Genomic DNA, 16,909 nt, shown 5'->3' with positions numbered 1-16,909 from the left:
GCCCCTCAAATCCTTCCTTTTGTCTTCCAAAGTGCCTTCCAAAATTATTTCAAAATGCTCCCAGCCACTTTTAAACCAAAAGAACACGAGTCTGTGGGTATTTAGAATACTAGTGGCTTTGTAAAATACCTTGTGATTTTTATCACATACAGTTCGGGGACACAGAACTTTGAGACTTTTTTTTTTTTTTAAGTTTATCCATTTGAGAGGGAGGGAGACAGAGGGAGAATCCCAAGGAGGCTCTGAGCTGTTGGCACAGAACCCGACACAGGGCTCGATCTCATAAACTGTGATGTCACGACCCGAGCCGAAATCAAGAGTCGGACGCTCAACCGACTGAGCCCCCCCGGGCACCTCTAGGCTTCTGTTTTTAAGGCACGGTGTTTGTACAACCTTTGGTCATCTCATACAGGGCTCTGCTCACATCAGCACCAGGTTCTAACCAGCCGATCTAAGTGGGAGGGAAGACTGGAAACAAGTCTTACCCTGCTAGAGGCCGGAAGATCCAAGAACTCAACCGAAAGACCCTCGGAAACCCAAAGACCGCCATGTTTACCAGAAAGGAGGCTGTGCTGACGCGGGGCGGGGGGGAGGGGGGGATCCATACCTGAAGGGAGCTTCCTTGCGGAATCGCTCCCAGAACTGCTGCTGTTCAACGTCGAAGGCTGAGCACCTCTGACGGAGGGCGGCCACCTCGTTCGCCTGCAGCGGGGCCACCTGCTGCCTCACAGCGATGGCCATCTTCTTCACATTGTCCCACTGCTCAGGCAGCTCCTGCGAAGACGCCCACGGTCCGGTCAGACCCACGCTCTGCCCCCCGCCATCGCCCGCAGGCCTGAAGCTGGACAGGTGCTAGGATGCCACACTGTGACGGCACGGCGCGGCGTGCCCGTCCCCTACAGTTCTGACCCGTCTCCGTGGTCGCCTGCTTGCCTGGCTATCATCTCCTTCCGACTCTGGCATATCCTTCTTGCCCTCAGCCTCTGACCCAGGAACCTGTGCCCTTTTTCTGTATTGCCTCACAGTACTGCTTGACTGTTTTCTTTCAGGCCCCACATCCCCTTAAGGTCATCTTAACACTTCTCAGACTTGCTTTCCTCTCTCCGAATCAAAACTTTCAGTCATCCCTAAAAAAGAAAACACAAAACAAAACGAAACCACCAAAACCCTTCACCCGCACCAACTGTCCCATCTATCGCCGACATTGTGCCGTTTCGTATTTACGGAGTTTCCGGAAGGCACTAGAGATCGCACAGCCATTACACGGACGGCTCCAAATCGCGAGCCTTGGGTCCTCACCCAGCCCCGTTTCTCATTCACCTCGCCCCAACCTCACCCCACTCTGCGCTCCAGAAGCTTTCCCTCTGTTTCTTTTATTCAGGAAACAAACTGTGCACTGACCTCCAGCTGCTTAAACACCGTTTCTGGCAATTCTTGTTCATAGGTCTTTAGCAGCTCAATGGTGTGCTTCAAGGGCTCGAACATCTCATCAGTGCTGTTCTGCCGCTCTTTCAGAGCCACAAGGTGTCCCATAATCTCCACCAATCCTTTGAAATCTCCTTTTTCAACTTTCTTGAGCATGCCACTCTCGGTATTTCTTATGAACGCTTCAAGGTCGGCCAAGCTAAGCAAAGCAAACAGAACGTGAAGAAGCCTTCCCCTCCCACTCCTCAAAAGGAAGGTTGATTTATTTCCCCGACAGGAACAGCCATCATTGCCAAACACTTTCCATGGGCCTAGCACTGTGCATACACTAGACCCTGACGGTGAGAATGCGGTCCTCTTCGGAAGGGTCACGGTCGTGTTTTCACAGCCGTGAAAGAGACCGGGACCTCCGCGCTGGAGGAGAGAGGACACGTTAGTGGGGCAACTGGTGAAATGGGAAGCGGTCAGCCTGTACATCAGAAACGAGTTCTACACCAACATCAACTTTCTGGTTTTGATCACTACATTATGATTAGAGAAGATGACATCATTTGAGAAAGCTCAGGGAAGGTACACGTGAGCTCTGTACGGTTTTGGCAACTTTTTTTTTTTTTTTTTTTTTAAGTCTGACATTATTTCAAGGTGAAATTTAGGAAAAAGAATTTCAAGACACTGGGAAAAAAAATATCATGGCCTCGAAAGTCATACCACACTTGGGTTTGATTTGGACACTCACTAGATGTGTAACCACGGCCAAGTCATTTAACATCTCTGGGCCTCAGTTTCCTCACCTATATGATTGGAAAAACTCACTGGTTATGGTGGGAGTTAAGTGAGATTCAGTCTTTATTTCAAAAATATTTATTGAGCATCTATTACATAGCATGAGATAGATCAATGTATCAAATATTTGAGCCCAACCGTGCCTCCAGTTTCTGGGGACAGAATGATAAATGAGAGAGGGGCGCCTGGGTGGCTCAGTCGGGTAAGCAGCTGACTTCAGCTCAGGTCATGATCTCACAGTTCACGGGTTCGAGCCCTGCATGGGGCTCTATGCCGACAGCTCGGAGCCTGGAGCCTGCTTCGGATTCTGTGTCTTCCTCTCTCTTCCCCTCCCCCACTTGTGCTCTGTCTCTCAAAGGTGAATAAATGTTAAAAAAAAAAAAAACATAAAAAAAAAAGAATGATAAATAAGGGAAACGAAGGGTCTGACTTTATAAAGTGTACATTCTCATAGGAAAAATAGGAAACAAATCAATGAAATAAATTGTATAGTTTCATGTGGCCTTGAGAGCTATAAGGGGACAGAGACTAAGGACAGTCCAATTTTCTGTGGAGTGGTCAGTGAAGGCCTTTCTACAGAGGTGCTATTTGAGCAGAAATGGAAATTGTGTGAAGGAGTAAGCCACAGAAAGAAATGGGAGAAGAGCTTTTGAGTACAGGGCACAGCATGAGTCAAGGCACCGAGGCTGGATTCAGTCTGACATATTTGAAGGAAAGGAGAAAGGTCAGCGGGCAGAAACAGAAGAGGAATCGGGGAATCACTGAGGAGGGGTGAGGGAATCAACAGGGGTCAGACGCTGCAGGGCCTTGTTCGCCAGGGCGAGGAGTCCAGATTTCATCATAAGCATGAGAAATCTGAGTTGGAGAAGTATGTTTTCAAAAAAAAATTTTTTTTAATGTTTTATTTTTGAGACAAGGAGAGACAGAGCATGAGCAGGGGAGGGGCAGAGAGAGAGAGGGAGACACAGAATCCGAAGCAGGCTCCAGGCTCCAGGCTCCGAGCTGTCAGCACAGAGTCCGACGCGGGGCTCAAACCCACGAACCGTGAGATCATGACCTGAGCCGAAGTCGGACGCTCAACCAACTGAGCCACCCAGGCCCCAGAGAAGTATATTTTCAAAAGATCTGTAGCTGGAGGAGAACAAGTTGTAGCCGGAGGTGGTGATGGTGGCATTGGATATGGAGAGACAGGAATGGAAGCCAGGAGGGCATTTAGGGGCTCTAATGGTTGTGACAGAAGTTGACGATGATGTTGACTTTGGCCTGGAAGGTGGACTGGAGCGGTGGTCAGGTTCAAGGTAATTTCACACGGAGATGCTAGAGGACCCACTGGTGGATTGGAGGGGAGACACTAGGGGATGAGAGAAATCAGTAACAACTCCTGGAGATGGGGTCAATGGTGATGTCACGTATAGATTTGGGGAAGAAGTGGCGAAGACTGGGGTTTTTTGGACAGAGAAGGTGGAGGAGGAGTAAGTCTTAAATGTATTGTGTGTAAGATGCCTCACAGACACTGGACACCTAGGGGGGGATATCTGTGGGTCAGTTGCCTGGAAGTCTTGAGTTCCGGAGAGCTGAGGCTGAAAATATAAATTGGGTAGTTATCGGCACACAGGTGCATTTACAGGGACGAGTTAGGTATCATCTGGAATGAGAATGTAGATAGAGTTCAGGATTGAGATTTCGGAAATGCTAACATCTTGATGCCTAGAAGACGAGATGAGCCCAGCCAAAGAGACCAAGAGGGCACGGCCAGTGAGACCGAAGAAAAATAATAAAAGTGAGGTATCCCGAAAGCCACACAAAGAAGCTCTTTGGGAAAGACAGAATAATCAGCTATGCCAAACGCTGCTGATGGGTACGAGTGAGATGAAGGTGGTCATGGTCACAGGATTCGGCCATATGGCCATCACTGGTGATCTTGACAAGGGTGGTTTCGGTGGAGTGGGCCAGGAAAGCCCTGGCTGCCGAGTAAGCGGGAGAGGAAGTTGGAGACAACTGTACAATGCATGCGATAATATGGATAAATAACCCCTCCGCCCAAACCATGAAAATGCGTCGCTAAAGTGGCAAGAAATCAAGGAATCTCTGGAGGCTGAAGGTGTAGTGAAAGCAAGCACTGAATAAGGCTCCCAGCGGTCTTTCCTGTGATGGTTTCTACTCAACACTGGAGACCTTGAGCTGCTATTCTGATTGCTTTGTGGGATGTGGGGACCTGGTGATTTAGCCTGGGGCCCCCACGAGGTGAGGAGGCTGGTAGGAAGCCGCATGTGAAATCGCGACACCGTAAGGGCGTATGAGAAACAAAACACAGAAAGGGCAAGGATGGAAGTTTCCTGCTTTCTCCTGGGCACTAAGTACACCCCTGCAAGTTGAAGTACAAGTGGTCTGGGGTTGGAAGAGCCCCTCGAAGACTGGCAGAAACAGATACAGATCTTTCCTGGAGGAATGCAACCAGATTCCAATCCTCAAAGGATTCCTGCAAATAAAATCCCAAGGAACGTGACGCTTACAATCAAAAGTCATAAAATACACAAGGAAAAAAGGCACCAAGAGTCGGAGCCAGCAGAAGCAGTGGGATCCAACCTGCAAAGTCTTCAAATACTGGAAGTCCAACTATAAAATCTCAATCTTTAACATATTTAAAAACAACAAGAAGTTCCTGTTGAAGTGTCTTGCTTAATTGTCTCTGACCCACGTAGCAGGAAAAAGTGCCTTCCTCGTAGTTTCTCAGACACCAATTCAAGACTCAGAAAATACACCTTCATCCTTCTGAGCACAATGTATCAGTTAAGACGGAAATGCTCTCGAGGCGCCTACGTGGCTTGGTCGGAAGAGCGTGTGACTCTTGATCTCAGGGTTGGGAGTTCGAGCCCCATGTTGGGTGTAGAGATCACTTAAATAAACAAAACTTAAAAAAGAGGCAGAAATGTTCGCTGTTAGGAATCACCCTTCAGAAGCCTAAATAAGCACCTAGTCTCCATAGGTCACAGTTCCTGCCCCTGACCTCGTATTTTAAGTTCTAATATAAATTCAGCATTGCCTGAACTGGCAGGAAGAGAGGCGATTTCAGAGGCTCTCCAAATATATCCAGACTCTGTGATCGTGCATGGACCTTTGCCTTCTGAGAAGTGACAAAACTTACTGAAAATTATAGGCTGTGATGGCATTACTTTGTGAAGAGAAGCAGACAAAGCCTTTAATATGTGTTTTAGCAATTCAAAAATGATCATACTGTGCTATGCCGACAGCCAATTCCAGGAGAAAGAAGCTAATAATTGTTGGTAGGTCTTTATGTTACCCTTAATCTATGGCACAGAGAAACAAAACAGTTTTAAACTGTCAAAGCAGAAGTTGTCTTAAGATCATCTTCTAATGAATGTACTCTAAAACTGAAAAAATTGAGGGGCACCTGGGTGGCTCAGTCAGTTCAGCATCTGACTTCAGCTCAGGTCATGATCTTGCAGTTCGTGGGTTCCAGCCCTGCATCAGGCTCTGGGCTGACGGCTTGGAGCCTGAAGCCTGCTTCAGGCCTGATTCTGTCTCCCTTTCTCTCTGCTTCTCTCCCACTGACAATCTGTCTCTCTCTCAAAAATAAGCATTTTTAAAAAATTTTTTAAAAAACTGAAAAATTGAATGAAAGAGAACCCTTGATATTTGAGCAAAGAACAAGAAAATACAAAAATGAGTAAGCAAAATTTTATAAAAATGAAACAGAAGGTCTAAAACTGGAACGTATAATTAAAATTTAAAGCTCAATGAATGGATTCAACGGGAGATCTAAACAAAGCTGAGAGAATGAGACCACTGGGTGATAAAAGCGGAGACGTTATCCAAACTGCAGTGGAGACAGAAAGCTGTAAATTATGAAATTCATTAAAATACATGGACGATGGTGACAACAAAAAAAAACAACCCTCACACAAGTTTAGTAAGAGCTCAGAAGAAAGCAAGAGAGAGAGAATGAGCAAGAAGCAACCTCTGAGATCTTGGCTGAGAATTTTCTTGAACTGCTGAAAGACAATGTAAGTTCGAGAAAACCCACCAAAGTCCAGGCGGCATATCAAGAAACCCTCAAGGTCCTTCCTACTGATACCTTTACCAAAAAGGAAATGCAGATCTTAAAATTAGCCAATTAGCTGTAGAGCAAAGACTGACTTCTACCAAACCAAACCAAACCAACCAAACCAAAAAGCAAAAATCCCCCAAAACGCAGATGGCTGCGTACTCAGACGTAAAAATGGCGTCTGGAACACGGTGGAATGCTGTTTTCAATAAACTCACAGAAAAGAGCTTTTATCCTAGAAATCCCTTGTCTACAAAGCCATTTTTGCCCCCAAGTAAAAGCAGAAAATACATGCATTTTTAGGCAAAGAAAGAATGAGAATTTCACCGATAGACTCTTAAAATAACGGAACTTCTAATGACCGTAACTCAGGAAAGTGGTCTGTAGTGTAGACAGATGCAACGAGCAAAAGGTATTGGTAAATATGTAGGCAGATTTAAATAAACATTGAGTGTACAAAAATGAAGTAGAATTGTGGTGATTAAATAAATAATAGAGCATAACCGAAATCGCTGGGAAGGAGAACATAATTTGATGAATCAATGGTTGAGATCAAACTATTCTAAAGACTTCCTATTGACTGTGAGGAGAGTACCAGTACTGACACATTTATTCCTTTCAAGGATGCTTATTAAAATAGCTATGGTAGGGGCGCCTGGGTGCCTCAGTCGGTTACGCGTCCGACTTCGGCTCAGGTCACCATCTCACGGTCAGTGCATTCGAGCCCCGCATCGGGCTCTGGGCTGATGGCTCGGAGCCCGGAGCCTGCTTCCAATTCTGTGTCTCCCTCTCTCTCTGCCCCTCCCCCGTTCATGCTCTGTCTCTCTCTGTCTCAAAAATAAATAAACGTTAAAAAAAAAAATTAAAATAGCTATGGTAACCATAAGAACAGTAGACCTCAATCATATAACATCCAAATTAGCACAAGGAAAAAAAGAGAATTAAAAAAAAAAACAATGTAAAATTCAACCTCAAAGGAGGCAAGAAAAAAAAAAGAATAGAAACTATATAATACAATGGTAGCAGAATAGATATTAATAAACAACACCCCCCAGCTAAAAGATATATATTAAGGTGAATAAAACATTCAGTTCTATGCCGATCATTAAAAAGTAATCTTGAATATAAAGGCGCAGAAAGATTAAAAGTCAAAGGATACAATGAGCGACGCCAAGCTCATATCATACAGAGGAAATTGGTTTAGTTATATTAATATAAGACAAAACAGGCTTTAATATGAGAAATATAGTTAGTAATAAAGACGATTTTAATGTGTGGCTGAAAGTTCCAATTTGCTGGAAAGATATAAAAAGTCAAGCTGTGTATGCTCATGTAACACAACCTTAAAATATACGAAGCAAAAAGTGACAGAATTACAAGGCGAAATTGACAAGCTGCCATCAAAGTGGAATATAACTAAATAGAAGAGGCCACATCCAAGAGGGTAGGAAGGGCAGAGACATGGTCAGAACTACATGGACTTTCCAGACTGTCCACAGGAGGGAGGAAACTGAGGGCACAGTGAAGGGAGAGAAACACACCCCCCACCCCCCACCAGAGAGCCCACATGGAGACGATTAGTCCTCATAACATTAGGCTTTGAAAACCAGAGGGTTTAAATTTTGTGAGTTCTTACAACTAGTGGAACTTGAAACCTGGACTTTTAAAAAGTCAGTGGGCTTGGCTCTGGGAGGGCGGGGAGGCCAAGGTGAAACTGACTACCTGCCCTTAAAGAGACAGCACAACAAAAAGCCCAAGGAGATGCAGCAGAGAAGCAGCACTTTGAAAGGTGCCTGGGGGATATAAGAGGGAGAGTTACTTACTAATGTTACAGCATGTCCCAGAGACACAGAAATAGCTGGGGAACTCCTCCAGGAACCAAGAAACTGGCAGGTGCCAGTTCCTTCCCCCACCCCCCAGCATAAACACACAGCCACGTGTGGAACTTGCTACCTAACTTGCTAGCTCAGCTGCCCCGCCATTCTGTTCCCACCATGTTGTGTTTGGTTACCATGCTCCCCAATACACTCTTGGCCAGAGCCCACACAAGGCAATGCCACAGGCCTGGGAGTGTTGCAAGCAATCCATACGGTGGCCAGCACCACCCCAAAGGGACTTCTTCCCTGGAGGGGAAAGATAGCCACCCACAGCAGTCGGCCTGTGGCCCCGGCAGTGGGCTGGAGACGGGCATCTGGTCTGACTGCAGGCCCCGACCACCAATGAAAGATTCTCAGGGGACAACACAGGGAAGGTGGCATGCAGTTTGGTGCTATTGCATCTCTGGCAAACGCCTGGTCTGACTCAAGTCAAGTCCAAGGCATCCTAAGAGTGGCCCATTAACACCACAGGAACCAAACCCTGCCCAGAGTAAGCAAGGAGAATCACCGCAGATGACTGGACTGAAGGAAAAAGCGACTCGGCCACAACGGATGGGCACACACATCACACATAGGACACATCCCTGAAGCACCAGGTTCTGGTGAACAGGGGACACTGCACTACCAGGAACCAGAGAACCTCTTCTTCATAAGAAGAGGGTCCTCCTTCTTCACTGTACTACTTTCAAGTGCAGTAAACAGCTGTCTGTCCTAACACAGAGAAACAGACACAGAGTTAGATAAAATGAGGAGACAGAGGACTATGTCCCAAATGAAAGAACAGGACCAAACCACAGCAAGAGACCCAAGCAAAACTGACGTAAGTAATATGTCTGATAGAGAATTTAAAGTAATAGTCATAAAGATGCTCACTGGATTTGAGAAAAGAGTGGAGGATATCAGTGAGATCCTTAACAGTGCGACAAAAAGGAACTAATCAGAGATGAAGTACATGATGAATGAAATAAAAATATGCTAAACAGAATAAACAGCAGACAAGATGAGGTAGAAGAATAAATCAATGACCTGGAAGACAGAATAATGGAAAGTCTTCAAGTTGAGCAGGTGAGTGAAAAACGATTATGCAAAATAAGAATAGACTTAGAGACCTCAGTGATACCATCAAGCATAATTTCATGGGCATTATAGTCATCCTAGAAGGAGAAGAGAAAGAAAAGGGTGACAGAACATTTATTTGAAGACGTAATAGCTGAAATTTTCCCAAATCTGGGGAAGGAAACAGGAACCCGGATCCAGAAGGCACAGAGATCCTCCAACAAAATCAGTGCAAGGAGGTCCACACTAAGACATGTAGTAATTAAGATGGCAAAAAGTAGCACTAAAGTGAATTTTTAAAGCAAAAAAAGAGAGCAGTTACATACAAGGGAAACCCCATAAGGCTATGAGCAGATTTTTCAGCAGAAACTTTGCAAGTCAGAAGGGAGTAGAATGATATATTCAAAGTGTTGAAAGGAAAAAGCCTGCAGCCAAGAATGTTCTATCCAGCAAGGCAGTCATTCAGAATAGAAGGAGAAATAAAGAGTTTCTCAAACCAACAAATTTTAAAGGAATTCATGACCACAAACCAGCCCCACAAGAAATGTTAAAGGGGACTGTGAGTGGAAAGGAAAGACCATAAGCAAGACTAAGGAAAGTAGGAAGCACAACACAGTAAAAGTAAGTATATCTGTAAAAATCAGTCCAGGGACTCACAAAATAAAAGGATTAAAATATGACACCATATACCTAAAACAAGGAGGGGAGAGGAGTGAAGATTGGGTTCAAAATTAAGCAACCATCACCTTACCATAGTCTGTTATATGCAGAAGATGTTACATAGAAGTCTAACGGTAACCACAAATCAAAAACCAGTAATAGATATGCAGGGGCGCCTGGGTGGCGCAGTCGGTTAAGCGTCAGACTTCAGCCAGGTCACGATCTCGCGGTCCGGGAGTTCGAGCCCCGCGTCGGGCTCTGGGCTGATGGCTCAGAGCCTGGAGCCTGTTTCCGATTCTGTGTCTCCCTCTCTCTCTGCCCCTCCCCCGTTCATGCTCTGTCTCTCTCTGTCCCAAAAATAAATAAACGTTGAAAAAAAAATTAAAAAAAAAAAAAAAACCAGTAATAGATATGCAAAAAAAAAAAAATGAAGAGAAAGGACTCCATATATGTCAGTAAAGATAAAGCCAACTTACAATGAGAGAAGAGAGCAAGAGAAGAACTACAAAAACAATCATAAAACAAGTAACAAAATGGCAATAAATACATACCTATCAATAATTGCTTTGAATGTCCACGGGTTAAATGCTCCAATCAAAAGACATAGGGTGACTGAAAAGTAAACAAGACCCACCTATATGCTGCCTACAGGAGACTCATTTCAGACGCAAAGACACCTAAAGACTGAAAGTGAGGGGATGGAGAAACATTTATCATACAAATGAATGTGGAAAGAAAGCCAGGTTAGCAATTACTGTATTAGACAAAATAGATATTAAAACAAAGATGATAACAAGAGACAAAGAAAGACACTATGTAATCACTGATGGGACAATCCAATGAGATGTAACAGCTGTAAATATTTATGCACCCAACAGAAAGCACCAAAATACTTAAAACAGTTAATAACAACCAAAGGAAATAATCGATAGTAATACAATAATAGTAGAGACCTTTAACACCCCACTTATATCAATGGACAGACCATCCAAACAGAGTGTGAATAAGGAAACAGTGGCTTTGAAGGACACATGGGACCAGATGCATTCAATAGATATATTCACAACATTCCATCCTAAAACAGCAGAATATGCATTCTTTTCAAGTGCACACGGAACATTCTTCAGGATAGAGCACATATCAGGCCACAAAACACATGTCAACAAATCCAAGGAGACTAAAGTTATTCCATGCATCTTTTCTGACCACAATGCTTTGAAACTAGAAATCAATCCTAAGAAAAAAATCTGGAGAGGACACACATTCATGGAAATTAAAGGACATGCTACTAAACAATGAATGGGCCAACCAAGATACCAAAAGGGAAATCCCAAAATCCCTGGAGACAAATGAAGATGAAAACAGAATGGTCCAAAATCTTTGGCACGCAGCAAAAGAGGTTCTAAGAGGGAAGTTTATAGTAATGCAGGCCAAACTTAAGAAGAGAAATTTCAAATAACCTTACACCTAAGGAGCTAGGATGAGAACCCACAAAACCCAAAAACAGCAGAAGGAAGGCAACAACAAAGATTAGAGAAGGAAAAAATGAAATAACAACTAGAAAAGCCATGGAACACCTCAATGGAACCAGGAGCTGGTTCGTTGAAAAGATCAACACACATGATAAACCTTTAGCCAGACTCACCGAGAGAGAGAGAGAGAGAGAGAGAGAGAGAGAGAGAGAGAGAGAGAGAACTCAAACAAAATCAGAGCAAACAGGAGAAATAATTGACATCACAGAAATACAAAAGATTATAGGAGATTATGAAAAACGATATACCAACAAATTGGATAACCTAGAAGAAATGCATAAATTCCTGGAAACATACAACCTCACAAGACTAAACAAGGAAGAAACAGAACATTTAAGCAAACCAATTACCAGCAATGAAACTGAATCAGTAATCATAAAACTCCCAGAAAAACAAAAGTCCAGGACCAGATGGCTTCACAGGTGAATTCTACCAAATATTTAAAGAATGAATACTTATTCTTCTCAAATTATTCCAAAAAAATAGAAGGAAAACTTCCAAATTAATTCTACAAGATCTGCATTACCTGATATCCAAACCAGAAAAGATACCACCCACACACCCACACCCACCCACACCCACACACACCCACACTATAGGCCAATATGTATGATTAACACAGATGCAAAAATCCTCAACAAAATATTAGCAAACCAAATCCAGCGATACATTAAAAAAGTCATTTTCCACGATCGAGTGGATTCCCAGGATGCAACGGTGGTTCAAGAATTGCAAATCAATCAACATGACACATCACATTAAGAGAAATAAGAACCATATGATCATTTCAAAAGAGGCAGAAAAAGCATTTAATAACGTATAACGTCCATTCACGATCAAAACCCTCAACAAACTAGGCTTAGAGGGAATATACCTCAACATAATAAAGGCCATATATGAAAACCTCACAGCTAACATCATACTCTATGGTGAAAACCCAAGAGCTTTCACCCCAAGATCAGGAACAAGACAAGGATGTCCACTCACCACTTTTATTCAACATAGTACTGGAAGTCCTAGCCACGGCAAATGAACAAGAAAAATAAATAAAAGGTATCCAGATTAGTAAGGAAGTAGTGAAACTTTCACTTCAGATGACATGACACTATATATGGGAAATCCCAAAGATGCCACCAGAAAACTACTAGAATTGATAAATGAATTCAATAAGGTCACAGGACACAAGATCAACGTACACGAACCCATTGCATTTCTATACATCAATAGTGAAGCAACAGAAAGAGAAATTAAGAAAACAATCCCATTTACAATCGTACCAAAAATAATAAAATACCTAGGAATAAACTTAATCAAGGAGGTGAAAGATCTGTGTCCTGTAAACTATAAAATGCGGATGAAAGAAACTGAAGATGACACGGACAAATGGAAAGGTATCACGTGGTCATGAACCAGAAGAACAAATATTGTTAAAATGCCCATACTACCCTGGGGTGCCTGGGTGGCTCAGTCAGTGAAGCCACCGACTTCAGCTCAGGTCACAATCTCACGGATTGTGGGTTCGAGCCCCGCATTGGGCTCTGTGCTGATGGCTCGGAGCCTGGGGCCTGCTTCAGATTCTGTGTCTCCCTCTCTCTCTGCCCCTCCCCCGTTCATGCTCTGTCTCTTTCTGTCCCAAAAATAAATAAACGTTGAAAAAAAAAATTAAAAAAAAAAAAAAAGAAAAACAAAGCTGGAGGCATCACAATTCTGGATTTCAAGTTATACTACAAAGCTCCAGTAATCAAAACAGTATGGTACTGGCACAAAAACAGACACATAGATCAACGGAACAGGATAGAAAGCCCAGAAACAAACCCACGATTATATGGTCAGTCAATGTTCAACAAAAGAGGCAAGAATATGCAGCGAGAAAAAAGTCTCTTCAAGAAATGGTGCTGGGAAACCTGGACAGCTACATGCAAAAGAATGAAACTGGACCACTTTCTTACACCAGACACAAAAATAAACTCAAAATAGATTCAACACTAAACGTGAGACCTGAAATCATAAAAATCCTAGAGGAGAACACAGGCAGTGATTTTTCTGACAGTGGCCTAATCACATCTTTCTAGCTAAGTCTCCTGAGGCAAAGGAAACAAAAGCAAAAATAAACCATTGGGCGACATCAAAACACAAACAAAGCTTCTGCACAGCATAGGAAACAATCAATGAAACTAAAAGGCAATATACTGAATGGGAAAAGATATTTGCAAAGGACATATCCAATAGAGGGTTAGTATCCAAACTATATGAATGTGTACAATTCAACACCCCAAAAAACAATAATCCAAGTAAAAATGGGCGGATGCCATGAACAGATCTCCAAAGACGACCTACAGATGGCCAACAGACACATGAAAAGATGCTCAACATCACTCATCATCAGGGAAATGCAAATCAAAACCACAATGACGTATCACCTCATACCAGTCAGAAAGGCTAAAGTCAACAACACAGGATACAACAGGTGTTGGTGAGAATATGGAGAAAGGGGAACCTTCCTGCACTGTTGGTGGGAATGCAAATTGGTGCAGCCACTCTGGAAAACGGTATGGAGGTTCCCGAAAAACTTAAAAATAGGGGCACCTGGGTGGCTCAGTTGGTTAAGCATCCGAGTCTTTATTTTGGCCCAGGTCATGATCTCATGGTCATGATCTCATGGTCATGAGATCAAGCCCCCATGATGGGCTCCTTGCTCAGCATGGAGCCTGCTTCAGATTCTGTCTCTCCCTCTTCTTCTGTCCCTCCCCTGCTTGCACGCTCTCTTTCTTTCAAAACTAAATTAACATTTTTTTTAAGTTAAAAATAGGGGCGTTTGGGTGGCTCAGTCAGTTAAACAGCTGACTTCGGCTCAGGTCATGATCTCACAGTTCATGAGTTTCAGCCCCATGTCAGGCTCTGTGCTGACGGCTCAGAGCCTGGAGCCCGCTTCGGATTCCGTGTCTCCCTCTCTCTCTGCCCCTCCCCTGCTCACACTCTGTCTCTGTCTCTCTCTCTCAAAAATAAATAAACATTTAAAAAAGTTTTTAAGTTAAAAAGAGAACTGCCCTATGATCCAGTAATCACACTTCTGGGTATTTACCCCCCAAATAAAAAATACTAATTAGAAAGGATATATGCGGCTGTATGTTTACAGCAGCACTATTTATAAGAGCCAAACTATGGAAGCAGCCCAAGTGTCCATCAACTGATGAATGGATAAAGAAGAGGTGAGATAGATACACACACACACACACACACACACACACACACACACAATGGAATATTATTCAGCTATGAAAAGAATGAAATCTTGCCATTTGCAACAACACAGAGGAAGCTAGAGAGTATAAGGCTAAGCGAAACAGGTCAGAGAATGACAAATAGCATATAACTTTGCTTGTACGTGAAATTTAAGAAACGAAACAAACTAAAGGAAAAGGAGATAAACCACAAAGCAGACTCTTAACTGTAGAGAACAGACTGATGGTCACCAGAGTGGAGGTGGGAGGGGTGATGGGTGAAATGAGTGATGGGGACTAAGCGTACATTTACCATGATCGGCCGTGAGTACTATACGAAGCGTTGAATCGCTATATTGGACATCTGAGTCTAATATCACACTGTGTATGGACCATCCTGGGGTTAAAATGAAAAACTTAAAAAATATATATATCTGGAAGAACCGTATGTGTGAAAATATTAAATATATATATAAACACATCATAACGGGTATTAAAAATACTTAGAACTAGGGGCGCCTGGGTGGCTCAGTTGGTTAAGCGTCCGACTTCGGCTCAGGTCATGATCTCACAGCTTGTGAGTTCGAGCCCCGCGTCGGGCTCTGTGCTGACAGCTCGGAGCCTGGAGCCTCTTCAGATTCTGTGTCTTTCTCTCTCTCTCTGCCCCACCCCACTCACACTCTGTCTCTGTCTCTCAAAAATAAACATTAAAAAAAAAAGTTTTTAAAGACTTAGAACTAAATTATAATGAAAATATTACATATGAAGACCTGTGAGATGTAGATAAAATTGTACCAAGAAGGGAATTCGTAAATTAATTATATCATTTAATATTTATATTAATTACATTTAAATATTTTACATTGCTTTAAATATTACATTAACAAAGACAGCTCAAAGTGAATAAGCCAAGCATCAATCTTAACAGCGTAGGAGAAAAAATAAATCCAAGGAAATAGAAGGACATAATAAACGTAAAAGAATAAGTCACTGAAATAGAAATTAAATTGTGATCGAGAGGATCAAGGAGTTTATAAGATACTTCTTTGTAAATCTCTGGCAAGATTAATCAAAGTATTCAGAAAGCACAAATGGAAATGAATAGACAAGGGGGGACATAATCATAGATTCTGCAGAGAGTAAACAGACAAGAGAATATTATGAATTTTAGGACAATAATTTAAAGAATTTACATGAAGCGGATACGTACCCAGACAACTATGACTTACTAAGGAATGGAAAACCTTCACATCCCTCTTACCACTAGAAAAATCATAGGTACAAAACTCGTCACAAAGAAAACACTGAGCCCAGATGTTCAAGGGAGATTTAAATCAAATCTTCAAGGATCAGAGAATTCCAATCTTACACTAACTCTTCCAGAGGATAAACAGGAAGGATTACTTCCTAAGTCATTTTATGAAACTAGCCAAACCACAGAGCATGGTCAGCAAAAACGTGAGAAAGGAAAACTGAAGGCCAATGTCAATCACAGAGACACATCAACAATAACCAATATGTGTTCAAACAAAATTAAGCAGTAGATATATTGGAAAAGATAATACCTTGTGTTGGGCTTTTCTCAGTAATACTCGGCTGGCTTAACATTAGCAACTAATATATTCACCGCTTTAACATTTCAATGGAAAGAAATAGAATCATCTTTAACAGGGTTAGAAAAAGCAGTTCACAAAATGTTATAGCCATTACGTCAAATCCCCTTAACCAATTAGGAATAGAATGGAATTTCTTTAGGGGTTTCTCTGGCTCAGCTATAAGAGCATGTGACTCTTGATCTCAGGGTTGTGAGTTCGAGTCCCGCGCTGGGTAAAAAAAATATTAAATAAACTTAAAACAAAAAGAAGGGAACTTCTTTAACTACATAAATAGAATCCACAAAAACTCACAGCAAATATTATGTTTAGTGGTGAAATGTTATAGTATCGCCTTTAAGATCGGACAAGATGGGGTGCCTGGGTGGCTTAGTCAGTCGGGTGTCTGACTTCGGCTCAGGTCACGATCTCGCGGTTTGTGGGTTTGAGCCCCGCGTCGGGATCTGTGCTGACAGCTCAGAGACTGGAGCCTGCTTTGCATTCTGGGTCTCCCTCTCTCTCTGCCCCTCCCCTGCTCACACTGTCTCTCAAAAATAACATTAAAAAAAATTTTTTTTTAAAAAGATCAGACAAGATAAGGGTGCCTGTCATTACCACCTTATTCAACATCAAACTGCAAGTCCTAGCCAGTGCAGCAAGAAGAAAACAGCAATAAAATGCATTAGAAAAAAAAAAA

General features: G+C 42.7%; 1 protein-coding gene across 1 annotated transcript in view; it reads right to left on the bottom strand.

Moving 5' to 3' along the window:
• The window catches only part of DNAH9 (dynein axonemal heavy chain 9), a 332,285-nt gene that overhangs the window by 254,507 nt on the left and 60,869 nt on the right, over positions 1–16,909 (bottom strand). Inside the window, exons 19-20 of the mRNA XM_043585501.1 lie at positions 1,402–1,624; positions 608–774 (exon numbers count right to left, since the gene is read on the bottom strand). Coding sequence (XP_043441436.1) covers positions 608–774; positions 1,402–1,624 — 390 coding nt within the window. The remainder of the gene's footprint in view (positions 1–607; positions 775–1,401; positions 1,625–16,909) is intronic.

This window comes from Prionailurus bengalensis, chromosome E1, assembly GCF_016509475.1.
Source record: "Prionailurus bengalensis isolate Pbe53 chromosome E1, Fcat_Pben_1.1_paternal_pri, whole genome shotgun sequence".
In the NCBI taxonomy this organism is placed as follows: Eukaryota; Metazoa; Chordata; class Mammalia; order Carnivora; family Felidae; genus Prionailurus; species Prionailurus bengalensis.
The sequence above is the reverse complement of the archived record's forward strand: the minus strand, read 5'-3'. Positions and strand labels throughout refer to the sequence as shown.